General features: G+C 46.0%; 1 protein-coding gene across 2 annotated transcripts in view; it reads left to right on the top strand.

Annotated features, from left to right (window-relative positions):
• The window catches only part of RBL1 (RB transcriptional corepressor like 1), a 436431-nt gene that overhangs the window by 276166 nt on the left and 134883 nt on the right, over positions 1-25382 (top strand). For both annotated transcript variants that reach the window (XM_063960185.1, XM_063960186.1), the window contains exons 10-16: positions 4049-4161; positions 5815-5918; positions 6018-6155; positions 14013-14174; positions 15482-15614; positions 15839-16072; positions 16162-16346. In XM_063960185.1, the coding sequence (XP_063816255.1) occupies positions 4049-4161; positions 5815-5918; positions 6018-6155; positions 14013-14174; positions 15482-15614; positions 15839-16072; positions 16162-16346 (1069 nt within the window). The remainder of the gene's footprint in view (positions 1-4048; positions 4162-5814; positions 5919-6017; positions 6156-14012; positions 14175-15481; positions 15615-15838; positions 16073-16161; positions 16347-25382) is intronic.

The following is a 25382-nucleotide window of genomic DNA, read 5'->3' as shown; positions in this document are numbered from 1 at the left end:
AGACAGCATTGGTTCTCAGACCTACAGGGTCTCTCGCTAGAGCGTCCTCTTCTGCTTCCGCAACGACCAGACCTCCTCGTTCAGTGCCATTGTGTTTACCAGGAGTTGGCCCGACTGGCTTTGACGGTGTGACTCTTGAAGCTTCCGTACTGAAGATCAAAAGATTTTCTGAGGCGGCCATTCTAATTATGTTGAAGGCCCGTAAGCCGGCTTCTGCTCGGATTTACTATAGGGTCTGGAATTCTTACTTTGCTTGGTGCGCATCTAACAATCATGACGCATCTAACAATCATGACGCATCTAACAATCATAACGTTTACAAGTTTAGTACGGCCAAACTTTTGGCCTTCCTACAACAAGGCCTGGACTTGGACCTTCGGCTGGCCTCCCTCAAGGTTCATATTTCTGCCTTGTTGGTATGGTTTCAGAGAAAAATTGCGACTCTGCCTGATGTTCATACCTTCACTCAGGGTGTTTTACGGATTCAACCTCCCTATATCCCACCTGTGGCTCCTTGGGATTTTTCGGTGGTTCTGGAGGCTTTGCAAGAGTCTCCGTTTGACCTTAAGTGGCTTTCCCACAAGGTCTTGTTTCTGCTGGCTATTGCCTCTGCTAGATTGGTATTAAGATTTGGGTGCCTTGTCTTGTAGGTCCCTCTATCTGATTTTTCACCGTGACTGGGCGGTTCTTACAATGCGCCCTGGTTATCTACCTAAGGTGGTGTCTTCTTTCCACCTTAACCAGGAGATTGTGGTTCCGGCCTTTGTGTCTCCGGATTTATCCTCCAAAGAGCGGTCTTTGAATGTGGTATGGGCTCTCCATATCTATGTAAAGAGGACAGCCTCCGTTAGGAAGTCTGATTCTCTTTGTATTATTTGGTTTTGACAAACGTGGCTGGCCTGCTAACAAGCAGACCTTGGCCAGATGGATTAGAATGGTGATTGCACATGCTTATGTACAGGCTGGCCTTCCAGCTCCTGCTACCATCAAAGCCCATTCTACTCTGTCTGTTGGACCTTCTTGGGCGGTCCGCCGTGGTGCGACCTTTGAACAATTGTGCAAGGCGTCTACGTGGTCCTCAGTGAACACGTTCATAAGGTTCTATGCCTTCGATACTTCCGCCTCCCAGGATGCTTCCTTTGGACACTGGGTTCTTGTGCCCGCTACAGTGCATCCCCTCCCATAAGAAACTGCTTTACGACACCCCCAATGTTATTCTCTGTGGAATACCAGTGTACCCCGCTGCAGAAATGGAGATTTATGGTAATAATTTACCCTTGTTAAATCTTTCTGCGAGGTACACTGGATTACACAGGGCGCCCACTCTGACGCACTTAGCTTCTTTGGGTTGGTATGGCATTAGCTGCTTATAACTTCTTCTGTCGTGAGAATGTGGTGTACGCAGCTACTAACGGCTGTCTCTCTTGCGTTCTACGGCATTGGACTGGTTAACGAAACGGAGCTCCTTTGCATGGAGGCGGGGTTATAGAGGAGGCGGCGCTGAGCATCTTGAGAACAGTGAAAGCTTTTAGCCTGTTGGTGCCTCAGATCAAGATCCTACTATACACCCCGATGTTATTCCCTGTGGAATCCAGTGTACCTCGCAGAAAGATTTAACAAGGGTAAGTTCTTACCACAAATCTCCTTTTTCCAAATTCAAACTGAAATTTTTGATAGTGATTATCTCAGTGAGTCGACAAAAAAGTAAAAAATAAATTCAGGAAATAGTCTATACTAATGTTAAATGTTTGTCAAAATTTAAAATTGGGAGGATAATGGCCATAGTTAAAATAATAATTTTAAAGCAAGGTAGTTTATTCAAAAAAAAGACTGGTGTATTACTAGTAGTAATAGGTGGTAATGGATTTGATGGCTTCATTAGTTTAATTTATATACAGTGACTTGCTAAAGTATTCACCCCCCTTTGCATTTTTCATATTTTGTTGCCTCAGAACTTGGAATTAAAATGGGTTGATTGAAGGTTTGCGTCATTTCATTCACAGAACATGCCTACAACATTTGAAGATGTGTTTGTTTTTTATTGTGAAGCAAACAACAAATAGGACAAAACAGAAAACTTCAGCATGCATAACTATTCACCCCCCCCCCCCTAAAGTCAGTACTTTGTAGAGCCACCTTTTGCGACAATTACAGCTGCAAGTCACTTTGGATAAGTCTCGATGAGCTTGCCACATCTTGCCACTGGGATTTTTGCCCATTTTTCAAGGCAAAACTGCTCCACCCCGTTCATGTTGAATGGTTTCCGCTTGTGAACAGCAATCTTCCAAGTCTGACCACAGATTCTCAATTAAATTGAGATGTGGGCTATGACTAGGCCATTACAACACATTTAAATGTTTCCCCTTAAACCACTCGAGTGTTGCTTTAGCAGTATGCTTCGGGTCATTGTCCTCCTGGAAGGTGAACCTCCATCCCAGTCTCAAATCACAGGCAGACTGAAACAGGTTTTGCTCAAGATTATCACTGTATTTAGCACCATCCAACTTTCCCTCGACTAGAAACAGTTTACCAGTCCCTGCTGCTGAAAAACATCCCCACAGCATGATGCTGCCACCACCATGTTTCACTGTGGGGATGGTGTTCTTGGGGTGATGGGATGTTTTGGGTTTGCGTCAGACATATCGTTTTCCTTGGTGGCTGAAAAGTTAAATTTTAATCTCATCTGACCAGAGCACCTTCCTCCATACATTTGGGGAGTCCACATGCCTTTTTGCAAACTCAAAATGTGCCGCCTTATTTTTAACAGTAAGTAATGGCTTTTTTCTGGCCACTCTCTCATAAAGCCCAGCTCTATGGAGTGTACGGCTTATTGTGGTCACATGCACAGCTACACCAGTCTCTGCTGTGGAACTCTGCAGCTCCTTCAGGGTTACCTTTGGTCTCTGTGCTGCCTCTCTGATTAATGCCCTTCTTGCCTGGTCTGTGAGTTTTGGTGGCCGGCCCGCTCTTGGCAGGGTTGTTGTGGTACTATGTTCTTTCCATTTGAAGATGATGGATTTGATGGTGCTCCAGGGGATCATCAAAGATTTGGATATTTTTTTATAACCCAACCCTGACTTGTACTTCTCAACAACTTTGTCCCTGACTTGTTTGCTTGGTCTTCATGGTGTGATGCCTCTTGCTTAGTGCTGTTGCAGCCTCTGGGGCCTTTCAGAAAAGGTGTGTTTATACTGACGGATCATGTGACACTTAGATTGCACACAGGTGGACTTTATTTCACTAATTATGTGACTTCTGAAGATAATTGGTTGCTCCAGAACGTTTGAGGGGCTTCACAGCAAAGAGAGTGAATACATATTCACATGTAAATTTTCAAATTTTTATTTACAAAAATTATTTTTTAGAGAAATTTTTCTCATTTCACTTCACCAACTTAGACTATTTTGTGCAGATCCATCACATAACATTCAAATAAAAAAAATAAAAAATTAAAGGTTGTAATGTAAACAAAATAGGTAAAGTCAAGGGGGATGAATACTTTTAGCAAGGCACTGTAAATAAAGTTGAATAGAAATTCTTGACATTGTATTAATCAGTCAACAATGTTAGCTGAAGATAGTTTGTCAATGCCTCAGTGGTTTTTAAAGTGCTGTCAGGAGACATGACATAAATTCTTCCATTTAATATGAATACTTTGTAGTCCAAGCAGAGAGGAGTGCTACTTGGCAACAATATTTCCCGCTTTGCGAGCATGCATTAAAAGGCATACATTCACTGGCATGTATATTGTATGCATCATTGCAACCAAACTGCCCCTATCCACATGGTTTGGTAGCAGTCGTCAATGCACATTTGCACAAGCTTTCTTGTAAAAGATACATCTGAAAAGAAGCCTATTTACGCTTACACCCAACTCTGCATAGCCTGATATTCTGACACATCTTTAATGAACTTAGCCTACATGTTATGACCTCGTTCTGCCTAGTGCCGGCAAGTGGAGATGCTGTTTGCAAATTGCATGACTGGGCATTGCATGTGCTCCGTTTTTGGCACATATCCAGTTGTAACCTTTTGTTCCTCACCCTAGATTATGTGCTCGCAACCCCATGGATAATATATTGAATACTGTGAAGGACATTGGGCAGCGGTTCTGCCATCATTACACTCAACCATTTGGAGATCAAACTGGTTCTCATATTGGTGAGATTTTAAATTGTTTATATTCATCTAGTAATGCTTAATAAATCTTAACATATTTCAAAGTGATTTAGTATTAAACAGTTTGTGGATTGCCTAATTTAAATTGTATATTCTGTTTACTACTAATATAGATTGTAAGCTCCACTGGGTCAGGGACTGATGTGAATGGACAAAATATTCTCTGTAAAGCGCTGCGGAATATGTGTGCGCTATATAAATAACTGGTAATAAAATAATAAATGTTACTGTGGTATATATTCTCTTCTGTCTGGAGAGTATTAAAAAGGATTTGTAATTTAGGCCCAGATTTATCAAGCCTTGGAGAGTGATAAATTGCATGGTGATATAGTACCAACCAACCAGCTCATAATTGTCATGTTACAGGCTGTGTTTGAAAAATGACAGTTTTGAACTGATTAGTTGGTACTTTATCACCGTGCAATTTATCTCTCACCAGGACTTGATAAATCGTAGTTGGCATGAGCTTTGACCCTTTCCACCTGTGTCAGTTATGCTCTAGCCAGAGTGTTCTGGCATAACACATATAGATTACTTCTGTTATTTCCCATACTTAAGGTTTATACACACGGTGAGAGCCTTGCTATGCCTGAATTTGACTATGTGATTTCCTTTTGAACTCGCACAGATAGTACAGATTTTGAGTATCTGTATCTGAGATTTTGGGGTATATTCAATTGAAGTTGAAAAGAACGCGGTTTTCGACTTTTTTAGGTCGGAATGGGTTCCGACCTATTCAATCTAACCCCAAATTATTCGACAAGTCGAGGAATTCGACTTGAGACCTCGATTGCTGGAGCCGGGTGGACACTGCCGTGAGCGGCGGCTGTGATGCGGGAATAGCGCTGCTCTCCCCCCGTCTGCCCGAGGCTCTCCCCTGTCTTAGCTCCCGCATCTCAATTCAATGTTTTTAAAAGTCGAATTGAGATGACATTGAATAGCCCAGGTCGGATCCATTCCGACAAATGAATGTCGGAATGGATCAGACTTCAATTGAATATACCCCTTTGTCTATGTACGATTTTGACTAAGTACCAATTTTGACTATACAGTACTTTGTACTAGATAGTACACTGTATAGTCAAGATTGCTTTGCCTGCCCAGTCTATCTAGCCTTGAGATACCGACCCCGCGAGTGTGCGCATCGGGATCGCCAGGTGGCTGACACCTTGCAATTTGCACTAACTTTCCTTGCGATTTTGACGATTGTCAAAATCTGAAGGAGAAATCTGTGTGTACACACCTTTACTCATCACATACCCCCTTATAATAAACATGAAGATAATCCTAAAAATAAACATTACCACAATCAAAAATGTACTGGTCACATACAGAAAGATAAAATACTCTTTAGGAAAAACGGTCAAATTACTAATTATAATGGGAAAGAAAAAAATGTATTACGAAGGATAAGCTATACAATAAAGTGAGGTACTGGTAAGAGAAATAGACATGGAGTCTTGTAAGAGGCTTACTCCATGTTTCCCCAGATTTCTATGTACCTCAAAAATAAAGAATAGTCAAGCACTTGTAATCATGGAAGCAGATGGTAGCTACACCAGCGCGTTCTATGTTAAATTTATTTTAAAAAAAAAAATCTTTATTGCTTACTACATTAAGCTGTTACATTTTTAGATTTTGCTGTTAATCGTTGGAAACTGGCAGAGATTTTGTACTATAAGGTCTTAGAATCCATTGTTGTCCAAGAAATGAGGAGACTTCACGGGAAAGATTTGACGGTAAGATAAGCAGTCATTTTTCCTTGTTTGAGCTATACTCCTCTAATGTAGTATTTAAATTTTTTTTTTTACATATACTAATTAAATTTTATGTTTTAGGCTTTACTGGAGCAAGACCTATTCCACCAGTCACTGGTGGCCTGCTGTCTAGAAATTGTGCTTTTTGCTTACAGTTCTCCCCGTACTTTCCCTTGGACGATTGAAGTTCTCAATTTGAGTCCTTTTTATTTCTACAAGGTATGTGTGGTCAGCCAGTAAGACTATATGAAAGAAATAAAATTATATATATATATATTTATATATATATATATATATATATATATATATAAAAGTGTAACAATGGGCGGCACTCACGGCATGGAAAAAAAGACAGACAAGCTGGTCTGATGTTAGATTTAACATCAGACCAGCTTGTCTGTCTTTTTTTCCATGCCGTGAGTGCCGCCCATTGTTACACTTTTATATTGGACACAGCGCATGCTGCTACCAGGGAGGGCACCGGCACGTTTATATGCATACCAATTTTTGGACATTGTGAGTGCTGTGGATTTCCTCTATTTATATATATATAATGTATTTATTTCGGGTGAAATAAAATAATATGGGTGCAGAAATTTTATTTTTAGATTGATGTTGGAAATATGAGAGTAGGCAAAAGAAGCATTGGTACTTCAGTCAGGACTTTAAAAATGTATAAATGCAAAATGACCTTGGTACAGCTGAGCATTCAGATGTTTGTGAAAAACAAAGTACAAATACAAGCAGTTGTAGGCGAAGTGGAAAGTTCTTGGCAGTGTTCAAAACAGGGAGTTCAGTGCAGAGTGTCCAGGTTATACAACCAGGAGGTGTTTGTTGTGTCGAGTACGTGAACTTACTCACATTTGTTGTTAAAGCTTTTGCTGCTCTTTTATTCAGCCATTGTTGAGTCTGTACTATGTTCTTCAATCATAGTCTGGTACAGCTCTGCCAATGAGAGTGACAGATGCAGGCTACAGAGGGTGGTGAGTACGGCAGAAAAGATTGTTGGGACTGACCTACCATCTGTCCAAGAATTGTACCAGTCCAGAGCTAAGAAGCATGCAGGGAAGATTGCAGGGGTTCAGTTACATCCTGGCCACGACTTGCTCAAATTGCTGCCATCAGGCAGGCGATATAGGGCGCTACCTGCAAAGTCAGCTAGAAGCTTAAAGTTTTTTCCTACAAGCAATCCACCTGTTGAACAACAACTAGGAGGCTAAATCTCCTTCTATTGTAATATTGCACTGTATTGCTGCTGGATGGCAGACACTTTCATTTTATGGTATTGTAGTCTTTCGTGATTGGTTTTGTATTTACAGTATAACTGTATTTCTCGAACGTCCTAGAGGATGCTGGGACTCCGTAAGGACCATGGGGATAGACTGGCTCCGCAGGAGACATGGGCACTTTAAGAAAGACTTTGACTCTGGGTGTGCACTGGCTCCTCCCACTATGTCCCTCCTCCAGACCTCAGTTTGATACTGTGCCCAGTGGAGACTGGGTGCATTTCAGGAGCTCTCCTGAGTTTCCTGTAAGAAAGCATTTTTGTTAGGTTTTTTATTTTCAGGGAGCCTGCTGGCAACAGACTCCCTGCATCGAGGGACTGAGGAGAGAGAAACAGACCCACTTCTCTGAGTTCAGGGCTCTGTTTCTTAGGCTACTGGACACCATTAGCTCCAGAGGGATCGGTACGCAGGTCTCACCCTCGCCGTCCGTCCCAGAGCCGCGCCGCCGTCCTCCTCGCAGAGCCGGAAGAAAGAAGCCGGGTGAGTATGTGAGGAAAAGACCTATCTGAGGCGGCAGAAGACACTTGAATCTTCACTGAGGTAACGCACAGCACTGCAGCTGTGCGCCATTGCTCCCCTTCACCTCACACACTCCGGTCACTGTAAGGGTGCAGGGGGGGGGGGGGGGGGCGGGGGTCGAGCCCTGGGCAGCAATATAAACCTCTCTTATGGCACAGATGTATATATACATGTACAGCTGGGCACTGTACATGTATAAAAAGAGCCCCCGCCATGTATTGAGTACATGTATAAAAAGAGCCCCCGCCATGTATTGAAAAATTGAGCGGGACAGAAGCCTGCCGCCGAGGGGTTGGGGCTTCTCCCTCAGCACTCACCAGCGCCATTTTTCTCCACAGCACCGCTGAGAGGAAGCTCCCCGGACTCTCCCCTGCTTGACACACGGTGACAGAGGGTTTTAAAGTAGAAGGGGGGCACATCATTGGTGCAGATACATAAAACAGCGCTGCTGGGTAAACATTAATTTACTGTTATTCCTGGGTCATATAGCGCTGGGGTGTGCTGGCATACTCTCTCTCTGTCTCTCCAAAGGGCCTGGTGGGGAACCTGTCTTCAGAAAAGAGCTTCCCTGTGTATGTGTGGTGTGTCGGTACGTATGTGTCGACATGTCTGGGGTTGAGGGCTCACCTAAGGAGGAGGGGGAGTTTATGACTACTAGGTCTCCGTCGGCGGTGCCGACGCCGGACTGGATGGATATGTGGAATGTTTTAAGTGCAAATGTTAATTTATTGCACAAAAGGCTAGACAAAGCCGAAGCTGGGGCACTGTCAGGGAGTCAACCCATGCCTGGCCCTATGTCGCCGGGACCTTCGGGGTCTCAGAAGCGCCCACTATCCCAAATAGTTGACACAGATACCGACACGGATTCAGACTCCAGTGTCGATTTAAGATGATACAAAATTACAGCCAAAGGTGGCTAAAGGTATTCGATATATGATTATCGCAATAAAAGATGTTTTGCATATCACTGAGGAACCCCCTGTCCCTGACACGAGGGTACACATGTATAAAGGAAAGAAACCTGAGGTCTCCTTTCCCTCCTCACATGAGCTGAATGAAGTATGTGAAAAAGCGTGGGAAACTCCAGACAAAAAACTGCAGATTCCCAAAAGGATCCTAACAGCGTATCCTTTCCCGTCGCAGGACAGGATACGGTGGGAATCCTCCCCTAGGGTGGACAAGGCCTTGACGCGCTTATCAAAAAAGATAGCGCTTCCATCCCAAGATACGGCTACCCTCAAGGATCCTGCTGACCGCAAGCAGGAGGTTACCCTGAAGTCCATTTACACACATTCTGGTACGTTACTCAGACCGGCTATTGCGTCGGCCTGGGTTTGTAGTGCTGTAGCAGCATGGACAGATTCCTTATCAACGGATATTGAGACTCTTGATAAGGATACCATTTTATTGACCCTAGGGCATATAAAAGATGCGGTCTTGTATATGAGGGATGCTCAAAGAGACATTAGTTTACTGGGTTCCAGGATAAACGCTATGTCTATTTCTGCTAGGCGTGTCTTATGGACACGACAGTGGACTGGTGATGCCGACTCCAAGAGACACATGGAGTTGTTGCCTTACAAGGGTGAGGAATTGTTTGGAGAGGGACTCTCGGACCTCGTCTTCACGGCTACGGCAGGTAAATCAAATTTTTTGCCATATATTCCCTCACAATCTAAGAAAGCGCCTCATTATCAAATGCAGTCCTTTCGTTCCAATTAAAGCAAGAGAGCATGTGGATCGTCCTTTCTTGCCAGAGGTAAGGGCAGAGGGAAAAAGCTGCACAACACAGCTAGTTCCCAGGAACAGAAGTCCTCCCCGGCCTCTGCTAAATCCACCGCATGACGCTGGGGCTTCCCTGAGGGAGTCAGCTCCTGTGGGGGCACGTCTTCGACTGTTCAGCCACGTCTGGGTCCACTCACAGGTGGATCCATGGGCAATAGAAATAGTTTCCCAGGGTTACAAGCTGTAATTCGAAGAAGTGCCTCCTCGCCGGTTTTTCAAATCGGCCCTACCGAAACAACCCCTGGAAAGGGAGATAGTGTTACATGCGATTCACAAATTGTGTCTTAAACAAGTGGTTGTAGAGGTTCCCCTGCTTCAAAGAGGGCAGGGGTACTACTCAACTCTGTTTGTGGTTCCGAAACCGGACGGTTCGGTCAGACCCATTTTTAATTTAAAATCCCTGAACCTTTACTTAAAACGGTTCAAGTTCAAGATGGAATTGCTCAGGGCGGTCATCGCCAGCCTAGAAGGGGGAGATTTTTTGGTATCTCTGGACATAAAGGATGCATACCTGCATGTCCCCATATATCCTCCTCATTACCAATTTCAGACGTTGCCGTTTGGGCTTTCCACGGCACCAAGAATTTTCACCAAGGTAATGGCGGAAATGATGGTGCTCCTGCGCAAGCAGGGTGTCACAATTATCCCATACTTGGACGATCTCATAAAAGCAAGATTACGGGTGAAGTTGCTGAACAGCGTATCATTTTCACTGAATGTGTTACAGCGACACGGCTGGATTCTCAATATTCCAAAGTTGCAGCTGAATCCTACAACTCGTCTGCCCTTCTTGGGCATGATTCTGGACACAGACCAGAAAAGGGTTTTTCTTCCGACGGAAAAAGCGCAGGAACTCATGACTCTAGTCATGAACCTGTTGAAACCAAAACAAGTGTCAGTACATCATTGCACTCAAGTTCTGGGAAAGATGGTGGCAACATACGAAGCCATTCCATACGGCAGATTCCATGCAATGACCTTCCAATGGGACCTATTGGACAAATGGTCCGGGTCGCTTCTACAATTGCATCAGCGGATCACCCTGTCCCCCAGGGCCAGAGTATCTCTCCTGTGGTGGCTAAACAGTGCTCATCTTCTAGAGGGTCGCAGGTTCGGCATTCAGGACTGGATCCTGGTGACCACGGACGCGAGCCTCTGAGGTTGGGGAGCAGTCACACAGGGAAGAAATTTCCAAGGACTTTGGTCAAGTCAAGAGACTTGTCTTCACATCAACATCCTGGAACTAAGGGCCATATACAACGCCCTACGTCAAGCGGAGATCTTACTTCGCAATCGACCAGTTCTGATCCAGTCAGACAACATCACCGCAGTAGCTCATGTAAACCGCCAAGGCGGCACAAGGAGCAGAGTGGCAATGGCGGAAGCCACCAGAATTCTTCGCTGGGCGGAGAATCATGTAAGCGCTCTGTCAGCAGTGTTCATTCTGGGAGTGGACAACTGGGAAGCAGACTTCCTCAGCAGACACGATCTGCATCCGGGATATTGGGGACTTCATCAGGAAGTCTTCGCGCAGATTGCAAGTCGGTGGGGACTACCCCAAATAGACATGATGGCATCCCGTCGCAACAAAAAGCTACAAAGGTATTGCGCCAGTTCAAGAGACCCTCAGGCGGTAGCTGTGGACGCCCTAGTGACACCGTGGGTGTTCCAGTCGGTATATGTGTTTCCTCCTCTTCCTCTCATACCCAAGGTGTTGAGGATAATAAGAAAAAGGAGTGAGAACAATTCTCATTGTTCCAGATTGGCCACGAAGGACCTGGTATCCGGATCTGCAAGAAATGCTCACAGAAGATCCGTGGCCTCTTCCTCTAAAGCAGGACCTGTTACAACAAGGTCCCTGTCTGTTCCAAGACTTACCGCGGCTGCGTTTGACGGCATGGCGGTTGAACGCCGGATCCTAGCGGAAAAAGGTATTCCGGATGAGGTCATTCCTACGCTAATAAAGGCTAGGAAGGACGGGACGTCTAAACATTATCACCGAATATGGCGAAAATATGTTTCTTGGTGTGAGGCCAGGAATGCTTCTACGGAAGAACTCCATCTAGGCCGTTTTCTTCACTTCCTACAAACTGGAGTGAATTTGGGCCTAAAATTAGGCTCCATTAAGGTTCAGATTTCGGCCTTATCCATTTTCTTTCAAAAGGAATTGGCCTCTTTACCTGAAGTACAGACTTTTGTGAAGGGAGTACTGCATATTCAGCCTCCTTTTGTACCTCCGGTGGCGCCTTGGGACCTTAACGTGGTGTTGAGTTTCCTTAAGTCACATTGGTTTGAACCACTTAAAACAGTGGAGTTTAAATATCTCACTTGGAAGGTGGTCATGTTGTTAGCCTTGGCTTCGGCTAGGCGAGTTTCGGAATTGGCGGCTTTATCACATAAAAGCCCCTATCTGGTTTTCCATATGGATAGAGCGGAGTTGCAGACCCGTCCTCAATTCCTACCTAAGGTGGTCTCATCCTTTCATATGAACCAACCTATTGTCGTGCCTGTGGCTACACGTGACTTGGAGGATTACAAGTTCCTTGATGTGGTCAGGGCTTTGAAAATTTACGTTGCCAGAACAGCTAGGATCAGAAAAACAGAAGCACTGTTTGGCCTGTATGCAGCCAACAAGGTTGGCGGCCCTGCTTCAAAGCAGACTATTGCTCTCTGGATCTTTTACACGATTCAGCAGGCGCATTCTATGGCAGGATTGCCGTTACCGAAATCGGTTAAGGCCCATTCCACTAGGAAGGTGGGCTCGTCTTGGGCGGCTGCCCGAGGGGTCTCGGCACTACAGCTGTGCCGAGCTGCTACTTGGTCGGGGTCAAACACCTTTGCAAAGTTCTATCAGTTTGATACCCTGGCTGAGGAGGACCTCCTGTTTGCTCAATCGGTGCTGCAGAATAATCCGCACTCTCCCGCCCGTTTGGGAGCTTTGGTATAATCCCCATGGTCCTTATGGAGTACCAGCATCCTCTAGGACGTTAGAGAAAATAAGATTTTAAACCTACCGGTAAATCTTTTTCTCGTAGTCCGTAGAGGATGCTGGGCGCCCGTCCCAAGTGCGGACTACTTCTGCAAGACTTGTATATAGTTATTGCTTACATAAGGGTTATGTTATAGTTTTATCAGTTTTGGGCCGATGATATGTTGTTCTTCATACTGTTAACTAGTATATCACAAGTTATACGGTGTGATCGGTGTGGCTGGTATGAATCTTGCCCTTGGATTACAGAAATCCTTTCCTTGTACTGTCCGTCTCCTCTGGGCACAGTTTCTCTAACTGAGGTCTGGAGGAGGGACATAGAGGGAGGAGCCAGTGCACACCCAGAGTCAAAGTCTCTCTTAAAGTGCCCATGTCTCCTGCGGAGCCCGTCTATCCCCATGGTCATTACGGAGTCCCAGCATCCTCTACGGACTACGAGAAAAATATTTACCGGTAGGTTTAAAATCTTATTTTTACGGCACTGTGTACCCACATGTATGTCGTGTGTGTGTTTACCCTTTCTATGTGACTACCTGGCTGATGCTTTGGACACCGGAAACAAATTCCTAGTATATGCTTGTATACCTGGCCAATAAAGTTAATTTTGATTAAACCAGTCCTTCAGTATTCCTGATTTATTGTTGGAATGTGTTTCTGTTTTCCTTCGGTTTAATAACTGTATAACGCTGAAGTTATGCTTCCATTTTAATCACACGTTGCTAAATATGCACACTTAGATATACAGTAATATAAATGGCCACAGCCTATGGAATGAAACTGAAGTAGAAATACAATGCACGTGTTCCCAAAAATTGGAATCTTGACTTAAACAAACAAACATGGCATTCCACAATGCCATATACTGTATCTAAAGCCCCGTACACACTGTGCGATTTGGCTTTATGATTTTGACTATATAGTCAAATTCGTAAGAAAACTTAGTGCAAATCGCACCATGTGTATGCTCTTGCGATGCCTGTGTGCGCTTCCGCGGGATCGGCATCATAAGAAAAAAAAAAACTCTGCAGGCAGGGTCTATATTGGCTAGATCGGAGGATCATTCCTCCGGGCAGTTTCTAGCTGATATAGTCCATAAGTCAACATCACACTGTGTGTACACCCCCAAAGAATTAAAATTACTTCATCCCTTTTACACAGGCAAGTCTGCAAATAGTAGATTTGCCAATTAAAATAGAAGGCACTTTTGGACAATAGCAGATGTCTGATATCTATAGCATTGTTGAAAATATGGTTACCTGTGCATATATTTCAAAGCCGTATTAACTTGCAGTGACAAACAGCAGAGTGCTCATAACAACCATGACAGTATTGTGATTCAACTGGTGTCAGTTAAACTAATAGTTTAAAGTTTAAGCTATTAAATCATTTTGTAAGTATCATTGTTTGGTCCTCTTATATTTTTATATTATAATTGTGCTGGATAGCTAGAATTTAAAAAATAAATAAAAAATGCTCACTGTTTAATATATTTCATAGGTCATTGAAGTCTTTATCCGATCAGAGGATGGCTTGTCACGAGATATGGTAAAACACCTTAACAGCATTGAGGAGCAGATCTTGGAGAGCCGTGCCTGGACAAGCGATTCTGTTCTATGGGAATTGCTGCAGGCATTTGAGAATGTTCCAACTTGTGAAGAGGTATGTATTCTATGGGCGGAATTAAAATCTTATTTCCGCCAGCAGCGACTAGATGGCGTCGAACAGAGCTATTCTAATGTAGCTCTGTTTGGGTGCGATCGGCTGCTGGTGTCTGCACTTCAGCGCAAACCCGCTGGGGGTGGCTAGCTGAAATGTGTGCAAAGTGATTTGGGTGCCCAAACTGCACTTTTCCAGATCGCGCCCATTAGTTTAGTTGGGTTTAGCCGCTTTATGCAGCGAAGCCTGACACCAGTGGGCACGATAGGGGACCTCAATTGTGTGTCGCCACCTGTGGGAGATCGGGGGCAATAACATTTGAATACCCTCCCTACATAATATATGCTGAAGTCAGTATTGCAAGACAGTGGATGAACTTGAACAATGTAATTGTTAAATGTTGTAATGTCTTTCCCTGTACATTAATTGCATTGTGATCTTTAAACTTAGTTTGAGGAGCATCAAAGACTGCTTTATAAAACAATCAAACATATTTGAGTATTGTACCATTTGGTTTTATTTAAACATTATTGAGCCGAGACGGACGCAGCCGCTTCTGTGCCTGCATCTTTGATGGTTGTCTTTGTGACTTTATGCAAATGCCAATACAAAGTTTTGAAAGTTCAAAGAGTTTAACACCTGTGTAAACAACCGTCCCATAAGATGGTCCATCTGTGTATGCAAAGTCACTGCCCAATCAACGTCAATTATATTTTCAACACATTTCTGAGATAGTGTGTCTCAATCTCAACTCCGACCCTCTGCATAAACTGTCTGGGCATATGCGCAGTGCGATTTAGCTGAGTGTGCAGAAGAAAATCACTCCACTCAATCATCGGCAGGGTGTATGACTTTATGTTGAGCCCTACATATTTTATATATGCTCAGGATTTAAGGTAACCAAGCACTACAGCTCAACCTGTGCACTCACTCACAGTCCATCCTCAAGTGGAACTGTTGGAACAGTGGTTTTCAAGACTCAATCTCTGTCTGTGGAATTAGGTGGGATACTTACTGACCCTGCAAAATAAGTTAGCTCACATGTGCATGATTATATAAATCCACAAAACATGACCTGTTGGTGGTACTTAAGGACTGGAGTTGAGAATCCCTGAGCTAGAATAAATGTGATTGATTTTAATGGTTAGCTCTGACAATCCTCTTAAAACCGTATTTACAACTGTGACAATGTTCTTAGCAACTACAGTGATGATTCTTTGCAATTCTGATCGTTTTGGTGTCATGCAGTAGTAACATCAACTAATGTAATACACATTTTGAATGATCTTTTTATATTTTTTTACTTTGAGGTTATAATACCAAGCAATTTTGAAACTGGCAATGAAGCCGGCTTAGGCCATCTACCTATGATGCCAGCTTCACCTATTATTCATCCTCGTCTGAAGGAAGTACGAACTGATCTTGGAGGCTCTTCCAAGAGAGGTACGTTCAGTCTTATCTGATTTTTAGTTTATGAGCACCTCCACTGAGATATATATATATATATATATATATATATATATATATATATATATATATATATATATATATATATATATATTAGTGTTTGTGTGTGTGTGTATATATGTATGTTCTAACTTGAAACAGAATGTTTTTTTTTTTTTTTTAGTTATGCAAACTTCCTTTTTTTATTTCTCATGTTTCAGATTCCCAACCGCTGTCTCCATTGTCTGTTCACGAACGATACAACTCTCCAGCTGCTGGTAGCGCCAAAAGGAGACTATTTGGGGATGATTGTCCAAAGGAGTCACCAGTAGAGAGGTTACACACCACACCTGAAATTACCAGAATAAGAATTGTCCCAACCCAGCCACCTGAACGTATGTGTGTGTCTCCAGACAAAACTTTGTATGGACAGAGACTGACTTTACCTATAACAGGTAATAGCTGGACACATGCCATCATGCATGATCTTTCAATTTGTAACCATAATTTATTCAATTGGTCTGTACACATTTACCTCTTCCAGGTACACATAATGAAATTGCCTATCAGCCTTCAATATTGCTGAAGACACACAGTGAAAATGGCCCCTTGACGGCACAGTCCTTGATTAGTCCCACAAAATGGCAGGTTTGCAGAACACAAGACACATGCCCAACTTTGGCCAGCAAGCCCAAGAGAACAGGGTCTCTTGGTTTGTTCTTCAGAAAGGTGAGTTTGTGTTGTGTTTTTTTGTCAGACATTTTTCTGAAGAATAGTGCTTATAGATATTATGGGTGAGATCTGCTAAGGGCAAAAACCAAAGAAATATTTTTTTTATTTTTTTTTGTATCAAGCTCTTGGTTATGTATGTAGAGGTATAGATATAGCTCAATCATTGAATACTGTGACATTTGGATACCTTGCAGAGTTGTCGCGTGTATTCTAAAATTATTCTCCAACTTTCTTCTGCAGAGTTACACAGGGTTATTACATTGGGGTATGATGGTGGCGACCAGGGTAAGGCACCAAACATTTTTCGTTTGGTGCAGACAATAGCTGGTTCACCTTCATAACAGTGGGCCTGCTTTTAAACAACCCATTCTTTTTTTTTTTTCTTCTTCAGATTTTATTTTTTTCTGCTGTTTTTCTAACTGCAATCACCCTTGCTGGTGCTGCAACTCCAGCCACAGCTAGGTTCTTTTGGCAGGGCGCCTGGAGACCTAGCTAGCAGGGTCCCACGGCGATGTCCCGGACTGCAACTGGAACATCCAGGGGCTAGTAAGGCCGGCTCTTGCTTTCGGGATCCTGTGTTTTGCAGCAGTCCTGCAAAACACAGCACCTCCAGACAGACCGGAGGTGCTGAAGTGGACACCTGCCTGATTCGTCTGGGACTAGACCACCGGTGCACATGGTTACTGGCGCAGGGACACCTGGTTATGTCCACATAGGAGAGGACAGCCCTCTCCCTGTGGCCTCTCTTCCTGCCAGTGAGCTGCTCCTCCCTCACCCTCCTCCGCATCTGAGACAGACTGCAGCCATTTTCACCTCCGTACAGGTTTCTGAGAATGCTGGGTTCAGTCTCCCTATATACCTCTCCCAGGAGGCTGGTTTTATATATATATATATATATATATATATATATATATATATAGACAGGAATCACGGCGGCGCTCAGGAGACTGTTATACTTGCAGTAAGTTTTATTGCCAAATGTGCATCCAACACATGTTTCGGGACACAGCCCGTCGTCCCTGACGACGGGCTGTGTCCCGAAACATGTGTTGGATGCACATTTGGCAATAAAACTTACTGCAAGTATAACAGTCTCCTGAGTGCCGCCGTGATTCCTGTCTATTTGCAGTCATGCTGACTGAGGGAGGGCACCGGAGCAGGTAATGGACTGATGCTTTTGGAGTGCCGGCTGTAACTGTTTGCTATATATATATATATTTATTTCTCTTACGTCCTAGAGGATGCTGGGGACTCCAAAAGGACCATGGGGTATAGACGGGATCCGCAGGAGCTTGGGCACACTGAAAAGACTTTGACTGGGTGTGAACTGGCTCCTCCCTCTATGCCTCTCCTCCAGACCTCAGTTAGACTTTGTGCCCAGGAGTGACTGGACACACACTAGGGGAGCTCTACTGAGTTTCTCTAGAAAATACTTTTGTTAGGTTTTTTATTTTCAGGGAGACCTGCTGGCTACAGGCTCCCTGCATCGTGGGACTGAGGGGAGAGAAGTCAGACCTACTTCTACTTAGTTAAGGGCTCTGCTTCTTAGGCTACTGGACACCATTAGCTCCAGAGGGTTCGATCACTTGGTTCGCCTAGCTGCTTGTTCCTGGAGCCGCGCCGTCACCCCCCTCACAGAAACCAGAAGAAAGAAGCCGGGTGAGTATGTGAAGATCCGAAGACATCAGACGGCAGAAGACTTCAGTAACGAGGTAGCAGCGCAGCGGTAGTGCTGCGCTCCATGCTCCCACACACTTCACCAATGGCACTTGCGGGTGCAGGGCACTGGGGGGGGGAGCGTCCTGGGCAGCATGTTACTGGGGTCTTAAAGGGCTGGCAGACAGGCATTTTCGGTGCCCGGGCACCGTTTTCTATACCACCGCCAGCATAACCGTTAGAATTTTTGCGGTACTTAAGCGCGCCGGGAAGGAGCGGGGCTTAGCCGCACAGCTCACCAGCGCCATTTTCTCTCATCCACAGCCGCTGCATGAGACTGGCCCGGGACTTCCAGGCTCCATTCAAGTAAAAGGGAGCAAAACGGGGGGGGGGGGGCACAGCACAGATATTTTGGTGCTTAAGTTTAATTAAGAGCAGCACTATTGTCATATATTGGTTTGGTGTGATATATGGGCGCTGGGGTGTGAACTGGCATACTCCCTCTGTGTTCTCTCTCCGGGCTTCCTTGTGGGTCTGTCCCCTGGCTGAGGCAGTGTGTGTGGGGGTGTCGGCACTACGTGTCGGCATGTCTGAGGCTGAGTGTTCCTCCCCGGAGGAGGTTGCTGGGGGCGCAGAAACGGGGCTGGAGATGGCTCTATTGACACAGCCGACACCTGATTTGGTTACTATGTTAAGTCCACTTAATGCAAATGTGACCTCATTGTCTAAGAGGTTGGATAAATCTGAGTCTCAGACACAAGTGTGGAGGAAATCCATGGAGGATGCTTTGACTCAGGTGCAGGCCCCGTCGGGGTCACAAAAGCGTTCGTTAACCCAGATGGTAGATATGGATACCGACACGGATTCTGATTCCGATGTCGATTTCAATGAGGCTACTTTACACCCAAGGCTAGTTAAGAGTATTCAGTACATGATTGTGACTATTAAAGATGTTTTACGTATCTCTGATGAAACTGCGGTGCAGGAAACAAGGATTTGTTTATTTAAAGGGAAAAGGCCTGAGGTAAAATTTCCCCCCTCTCATGAAATGAATGCTCTTTGTGAAAAGACTTGGGAGTCACCAGATAAGAGGTGGCAGATTCCCAAGAGGATTTTCATGGCGTATCCTTTTCCCTCTGATGACATGGAAAAATGGGCGTCGTCTCCGAATGTCGACAAGGCTCTATCCCGTTTGTCTAAGAAGGTGGCGCTTCCGTCTCCTTACACGGCAGCTCTCAAGGATCCGACGGATCGCAAGCTGGAGACGTCTTTGAAGGCCATTTTCGTTAATACGGGTGCATTACTCAGACCTGCTGTGGCGTCAGTATGGGTGAGTAGTGCTATTGTTAAATGGGCTGATAATTTAGCTTCTGATATGGATACCCTTGATAAAGATAATATTCTTTTGACTCTTGGTTATATCAAGGACGCTGCAGATTACCTGAAGGATGCGGCGAGGGATGTTGGTCTCTAGGGATCAAGAGCCAATGCCATGGCAATCTCAGCCAGGAGGGCGCTGTGGATCCATCAATGGAATGCTGATGCCGACTCCAAGAACAATATGGAAGCTCTTCCCTTCAAAGGTAGTGTCTTGCTTGGTGATGGCCTGGCTGACCTGGTGTCTACCACGACTGCGGGTAAGTCATCTTTTCTTCCTTATGTTCTCACACAACAGAAAAAGGCACCCCATCAGCAGATGCAATCCTTTCGCCCCAATAAATACAAGCAAGGAAAAGGCTCGTCCTTTCTCACTTCAAAGGGTAGAGAAAGGGGAAGAAAGTCGCCTGCAGTGTCAGCCGCCCAGGACCAAAAGTCCTCCCCCTCCTCTACCAAGTCCACCGCATGACGCTGGGGCTCCCCTGAGGGAGTCCGGGCCGGTGGGGGGCCATCTGCGGATCTTCAGTCATGTCTGGGTTCAATCAGGCCTGGATCCTTGGGTCCTAGACATAGTGTCTCAGGGATTCAGGCTGGAGTTTCAGGAGATGCCCCCTCGCCACTTTTTCATTTCAGTCTTGCCAGTCTCTCTTCCGGACAGGGAGGTGGTGAATGCAGCGATACAAAAGTTGTGTCAACAGAGGGTCATTGTTCCCGTTCCCCCGTCCCAACGGGGGGAGGGGTTCTACTCGAGCCTCTTTGTTGTACCGAAGCCGGACGGTTCGGTCAGACCGGTTCTGAACCTAAAATCCCTCAATCCATACTTGAAAGTTTTCAAGTTCAAGATGGAATCTCTTCGAGCTGTGATCTCCAGCCTAGAAGGGGGGGATTTTATGGCGTCAGTCGACATAAAGGATGCCTACTTACACGTCCCGATATATCCTCCGCATCAGGCCTTCCTCAGATTTGCGGTACAGGATTGTCATTACCAATTTCAGACTTTGCCGTTTGGGCTTTCCACGCCCCGGAGGATTTTCACCAAAGTCATGGCGGAAATGATGGTTCTCCTTCGCAAACAAGGAGTTACAATTATCCCATACTTGGACGATCTCCTGATAAAGGCGAGGTCCAAGGAACAATTGTTAAGTAATGTGGATCTGTCTCTGTCGGTTCTGCGACAACTCGGTTGGGTTCTAAATTTGCCAAAGTCTCAGTTGATTCCGGCCATTCGGCTGCCTTTTCTGGGCATGATTCTAGACACGGAGTTACAGAGAGTGTTTCTTCCGGAAGACAAAGCTCTGGAATTACAGACAATGGTCAGGGAGCTTCTGAGGCCGACAAGTGTGTCGATTCATCAATGTACTCTGGTTCTGGAGAAGATGGTTGCGGCGTACGAAGCCATTCCATTGGAAGGTTCCATGCCAGGGTGTTTCAGTGGGATCTGCTGAGCAAATGGTCCGGGTCTCGCCTGCACATGCACCGGAAAATAAGTCTATCTTCCAGGGCCAGGATTTCTCTCCTGTGGTGGCTGCAAAGCTCTCACCTTCTAGAAGGGCGCCGATTCGGAATCCAGGACTGGGTCCTACTGACAACAGATGCAAGTCTCCGAGGCTGGGGCGCAGTCACCAAAGGACTAAATGTCCAGGGGAAATGGTCAAGCCATGAATCTTGTCTCCACATAAATGTTCTCGAGTTAAGAGCCATTTACAACGGCCTGCTACAAGCAAAGAGTCTTCTTCAGGGTCGCCCTGTCCTGATCCAGTCGGACAACATGACAGCAGTGGCGCATGTAAACCGTCAAGGCGGAACAAGGAGCAGGGCGGCTATGGTGGAGGCCACAAGAATCCTTCGCTGGGCGGAACAGCACGTGAGCACTCTGTCAGCAGTCTTCCTCCCGGGCGTGGACAACTGGGAAGCAGACTTCCTCAGCAGACACTATCTCCATCCGGGAGAGTGGGCTCTTCACCAAGAGGTATTTGCAGAAATGACGAAGTGTTGGGGAATTCCTCTGATAGACATGATGGCGTCTCGCCTCAACAAGAAGCTTCCGAGGTATTGTTCCAGGTCAAGGGACCTCCAAGCCAGTGCAGTGGACGCCCTGGTGACTCCGTGGGTGTTTCAGTCTGTGTACGTGTTCCCTCCGCTTCCTCTCATTCCAAAGGTGCTGGGGATCATACGACGAGCAAGGGTTCAGGCGATTCTCGTCGTTCCAGACTGGCCACGCAGGGCCTGGTATCCGGATCTTCAGGAATTACTAGTGGAAGATTCTTGGCCGCTTCCTCTAAGAGAGGACCTGTTACTGCAGGGGCCATGCATGTTTCCAGACTTACCGCGGCTGCGCCAAATCTTAGCTCGAAAAGGTATTCCTGGGGAGGTCACCCCCACTCTCCTTAAGGCTAGGAAGGAGGTTACGGCGAAACATTATCACCGTATTTGGAGAAAGTATGTTTCGTGGTGCGAGACCAAAACTGCTCCCGCTGAGAAGTTTCACTTGGGTCGTTTTCTCCATTTTTTGCAGGCAGGCGTCGATGCAGGCCTGAAATTGGGCTCCATCAAAGTACAGATTTTGGCTTTATCTATTTTCTTTCAAAAGGAATTGGCCATCCTTCCAGAGGTGCAGACTTTTGTGAAGGGAGTGCTGCATATCCATCCTCCTTTTGTGGCGCCGTGGGATCTTGAAGTGGTCTTGCAGTTTCTTATGTGTTCCTGGTTTGAACCTTTGCGTAAGGTGGAGTTAAAGTTTCTCACTTGGAAGGTGGTCATGCTGTTGGCTCTGGCATCTGCCAGGCGAGTGTCAGAGTTGGCGGCCTTATCTCACAAGAGTCCATATTTGATCTTCCATTCAGATAGAGCAGAATTGAGGACTCGTCAACAATTTCTGCCGAAGGTGGTTTCTTCGTTTTACATTAATCAACCTATTGTGGTTCCTGTGGCTACAGATGCTGTGGCGGTTCCAAAGTCTCTTGATGTTGTAAGAGTTTTTGAAAATTTATGTCGCCAGAACAGCTCTTACCAGGAAAACTGAGTCTTTGTTTGTCCTGTATGCTTCCAACAAGATTGGAAATCCTGCTTCTAAGCAAACTATTGCACGCTGGATTTGTAGTACGATTCAGCAAGCTCATTCTTCGGCTGGGCTACCGTTGCCGAAGTCAGTAAAGGCCCATTCTACCAGAACAGTGGGCTCGTCTTGGGCGGCTGCCCGAGGGGTCTCGGCACTTCAGCTTTGCCGAGCAGCTACGTGGTCGGGTTCAAACACCTTTGCTAAGTTTTACAAGTTTGATACCCTGGCTGATGAGGACCTCATGTTTGCTCAATCTGTGGTGCAGAGTCGACCGCATTCTCCCGCCCGTTCTGGAGCTTTCGTATAGACCCCATGGTCCTTTTGGAGTCCCCAGCATCCTCTAGGACGTAAGAGAAAATAGGATTTTAGTACCTACCGGTAAATCCTTTTCTCCTAGTCCGTAGAGGATGCTGGGTGCCCATCACAGTGCGGACTGTTACTTGCAGTGTACTATTACTGGTTAAATTTGTTTACACGAGGGTTGTGTTTTAATTGTATTCAGCTTGTTGCTGTTGTTTAATTCATACTGTTATCTGGTTTCCTGATTCTCCGGTTGTACGGTATGTTTGTGGTGTGGGCTGGTAGGTTTCTCGCCCTTAGTTTAAACAAAAATCCTTTCCTCGAAATGTCCGTGTCTCCTGGGCACAGTTCCTATAACTGAGGTCTGGAGGAGGGGCATAGAGGGAGGAGCCAGTTCACACCCAGTCAAAGTCTTTTTAGTGTGCCCAAGCTCCTGCGGATCTCGTCTATACCCCATGGACCTTTTGGAGTCCCCAGCATCCTCTACGGACTAGGAGAAGAGGATTTACCGGTAGGTACTAAAATCCTAAAAAAAAAAAAAAAATATATATATATATATATATATATATATATATATATATATATATATATACACACACACACACACACACACACACACACACACACACACACACACACACACACACACACACACACACACATATATATATACACACACACACACATATATATACACACACACACACACACATATACACATACACACACACACCATTTCTTTTTCATCCACTAGGGGTCACTGGAGTACTCTTGGGATATGGATGGTGCATTAGCAGGGAAGGCACATTTGAATATTTAAATGTGTAACCTCCTGTTCCCGCCTCCATACTCCCGAGTACCTCAGTGTTTTTTATGTGCCTCATGGGAAGCACATACTGGACGCTTCCAGATATATTTAAAAAAAATATTTTTTTATTAATTTTTCATTTTTTATCCACAGCCCTTCCCAGCTTACAAAGAAGCTTGGGTCTGGGTCTATGTGTACTGCTGTGGCAGAACAGGCTTGTGGATCCTCACTGCTCCCCCCCGTACCACTGTTCCTCCTCCTGCCTGCCCAGCCGCGGACTGCACAGCAGCCGCCGCTGTTCCCGGCCGACTGCTCCCCGGCGCCCGCTCTCCAGCGCCGTTTCCCCCCTCTCACCCGCGGTTAGCTTCTGCTAGTGCTACCTGCCAGAACTGTAGAGCCGCGAACGGTGGCTCTGTATGCAGAAGGGGGAGAGCCGCGGACAGCGCCGGGGCTTTCGCGGCTCACCCTCATGTACGGCCGCAGACAGCACAGTCACGCTGCTGCTGGCCGCCGCCACTCCCCCACAGGCCCGCAGCATCACGGCAGGTAAGGGAGACGCGGACAGCTCCACGGCTGCAGCGGCTCGTCTCTCCCTGCTCATTATCAGGGACAGCTCTCTCTCTGTGCTGCGGGCCGTCAGCTCCAGTCCAGGGCTTACAATGGGGGGCTGGGGGGGCTTACACTCACCACCCACGTTTATAGGACAAGTGGAGGGGGGAGGTATAATCCCTAGCAATGGGATCTAAGGGTTCTAGTGGGTTAATGCCAGGTCCACTAAGCACCAGTACTTGGGTTCCAGTTCAGCTCTATATATATATATATATATATATTTCTCCTTCATCCACTAGGGGCCACTGGAGGGTAGTTACAATGGAGAATAGTAGGCAGTAATTGGGAGCTGGCACTTTAAAAAAAACTCTAACCCTGTGGCTAGCTTCTCCCCTACTATCTCCCCTCCAAGCCAGTCTTAGTTTAGTGCCCAAGGGAGCTGGTTCACTTGGGTTTAGCTGAAGAAAATTTTTCCTTTTTTCTTTATTATTTTATTTTTCTTTACACACACGCACAGACTGGCAGCTCTGCCACTGCCAGTCTGCACCATGGGAGCTGCCGGCGGGGTCCCATCGCAGCTGCGTGCGGCTCGGGATGGGCCCCGGCTGAGGGAGACACTGAGCTCTCCTGAGTTGGCGGACACCGCTGCGTGCGGCGCGTGTCGGGACCACTCCATCCGGCAGCACGGCAGCGGTGAGTATCTGCGGCCGGACACCGCTGCGTGTGTCGGGGCCACCCTCCACCACTGAAAGGCGAGTGTGTGTATTTCCCCCACTTCCCCCCAGAGTGTTGGGGTGACAGGGGGGTTTTGAAGAATTAATTTTATTATTGGTGACTGACTGACAGGGGGACAGTGACAGAACACCCCTTCAGCACCCAAACAACCCCCCCAATCCCCCCCTCCCCTCGGATTATTAATTATTATTAATCATTTTTATTTAATATTTATTTTAAAAGTAAAAGTAACAGCGCAGTGCCGCGCTCCCGCTCGCTCGCCCGCCCTCCTCCCTGCTCGGATCCCCGCCAGCGCGGCTCACAGAGCCGCTACAGGGATCCGGCATAAGACACGGCAACTTTGAATTTGGCGCCGTCGAGGAGGGTGGCGGGGCTTAGTCCCGCTCTGCGCGCCCGGAAGTAGAGCGCGCTGGGGACCCGTCATTTTCCTGTCTGCCGCAGCGCGGGACGGAGGCCACGTGACCACACAACGAGCAGTTACAGTGGGGAAGGGGGGCACTCGGGGGCACTGCAGGTACACTATTTGTTTATTGCAGCCTGTTACTGCACA

Source organism: Pseudophryne corroboree, chromosome 3 (assembly GCF_028390025.1).
Source record: "Pseudophryne corroboree isolate aPseCor3 chromosome 3, aPseCor3.hap2, whole genome shotgun sequence".
In the NCBI taxonomy this organism is placed as follows: Eukaryota; Metazoa; Chordata; class Amphibia; order Anura; family Myobatrachidae; genus Pseudophryne; species Pseudophryne corroboree.
Note: the sequence above shows the minus strand (reverse complement) of the source record. Positions and strands in the feature narration are given on the sequence as shown.